At 59.0% G+C, this 1,579-nt stretch overlaps 1 protein-coding gene across 1 annotated transcript in view; it reads left to right on the top strand.

Moving 5' to 3' along the window:
• The first annotated feature begins 226 nt into the window (after positions 1–226).
• GABRA5 (gamma-aminobutyric acid type A receptor alpha5 subunit) overlaps positions 227–1,579 on the top strand; it is a 69,732-nt gene continuing 68,379 nt past the window's right edge. The window contains exon 1 of the mRNA XM_011380588.1: positions 227–312. Within this exon, the coding sequence (XP_011378890.1) occupies positions 227–312 (86 nt within the window). The remainder of the gene's footprint in view (positions 313–1,579) is intronic.

The raw sequence follows: 1,579 nt of genomic DNA, 5'->3' as shown, positions 1-1,579 counted from the left end.
TTTGACACTGAGGTGCAGCCGTGCCCGACGACAGCCAGCCAGGGCCGTTTCTCTCTCAGTCCTGCATGTCGCAGTCCGACCGGGGTCCAGAAGCTGACGAGGACGCGTCCGCGTGTGCATGCCTCTTCCCTGTGTGTGCTTTTCAGCAGAAAGATCGCGTTGGAGAAAGGAGCAGGGGTCCCCCTCCCCCCGGAACCGGCTGCTTCTCCTCTCGTTCCCGGTGGGCATGGAGGAGGCGATGCTCTCCAGCTTCATCATGACCAAAAACCTCCTTCTCTTCTGCGTGTCCGTGAACTTGGCCAGTCATTTTGGGTAAGTCGCCATCCACGCTTTAATCTTGCGGTTTTCAGGAACTTCGCCGAATGTGGCGTCTGGGTCACCTCCCCGTCCCACGCCTCTCAGTGCGCTGTAAACAAATAAGCGAGTCCTTGGCCTCCCCCGCTCCTCCTTCCCGAGCGAGCGAGCGAGCGAGGCTGCTCGCCACAAGTGCGGGGTCTCTGGAGTGAGTCAGAGAAAAGCGGCAGATTTTGTTTTCAGAAACGCAAGCAGAAGGTGGTTTTAGAGTCAGCTGCATTTCCTCCCACTCGGGTTAAGACATGATTCAGAAGTTCACGTGCACATAGGACATTCGTTTCTTGTCAGATGACAATGCTCAACGTCTTGGGGACCCTCCCGGGTTCCACTGTGCAAAGAAACTGCTTGCCTCTGAAGCCAAGCACGCATTCTGTGACAATGACAAGGACCCACAGCGGTCTGGGCCTGAGCCAACATCCTTGAGCTGGGGCCCTCCGAACGCAGGCACCGACCCCCGGCAGCGGGCGTCTGCGGGTCGAGACACCGCCCGGGATCCGGCATCGGCCGTTCCTCTGAGCGATTTCATCTTGGCCTTTGGTACCGATGCTCATATATTTTTCATCAAGCTGGTGATAACCAGCATTCCAGACACACGTCCTTATGGGGTGCTGCTGTCCCGCCTCCCCCCCCCCTCGGCTCCCCCAGATTGTTCTGGCTGATCAAAAGGATTGCAGCTTGAAGTTGGCGGAGTATCATTTACAAATTAAATTTCGGGGCCGGTCTGCCGTGCAGTTGTCCTGGAAAACGGCTCCAGTGGGTGCACGGTGCCCTCTGCGCTGTGTCGTCACGGGGGTCTCGAGAGCACGGTGGCCGTGCAGCCGCCTGTGGGGACCTCGGCTGTAGGGCCAATAAGGAGGACCCTCCTGAGTCACGACCTCCTTTCTCTGTTGTTCTCTGGACGTTTTTGCTCTTCTGAGCTTTCCAGGCCTGTACCGAGGGGGTGACTGAGGAAGAGAGAGGCTCGTGACCGTCCCCAGGTGCCGTGGCTGGTAAAGGGTGGCTTTGGGACCTTGTAGCAGGTCAGCCGGGGGCTCGTAGCTCTCCTGGCACCCTCGGGGGCAGCGCACGCATAGTAGCCGTCATAGCGGACGTCCCCAGGCCTGCAGCCCGAGAGTCCTTCAGTCAGTGACCCCTCGGGACCAGGCATCAGTTGTCAATTCTTGCCTTGCTGCTAGTCCAGGATGGTCACCTCCCCCCTTCCCCTGCCACATGCCTTGGGGTCCTT

Source organism: Pteropus vampyrus, unplaced genomic scaffold, assembly GCF_000151845.1.
Source record: "Pteropus vampyrus isolate Shadow unplaced genomic scaffold, Pvam_2.0 Scaffold395, whole genome shotgun sequence".
In the NCBI taxonomy this organism is placed as follows: domain Eukaryota; kingdom Metazoa; phylum Chordata; class Mammalia; order Chiroptera; family Pteropodidae; genus Pteropus; species Pteropus vampyrus.
Note: the sequence above shows the minus strand (reverse complement) of the source record. Positions and strands in the feature narration are given on the sequence as shown.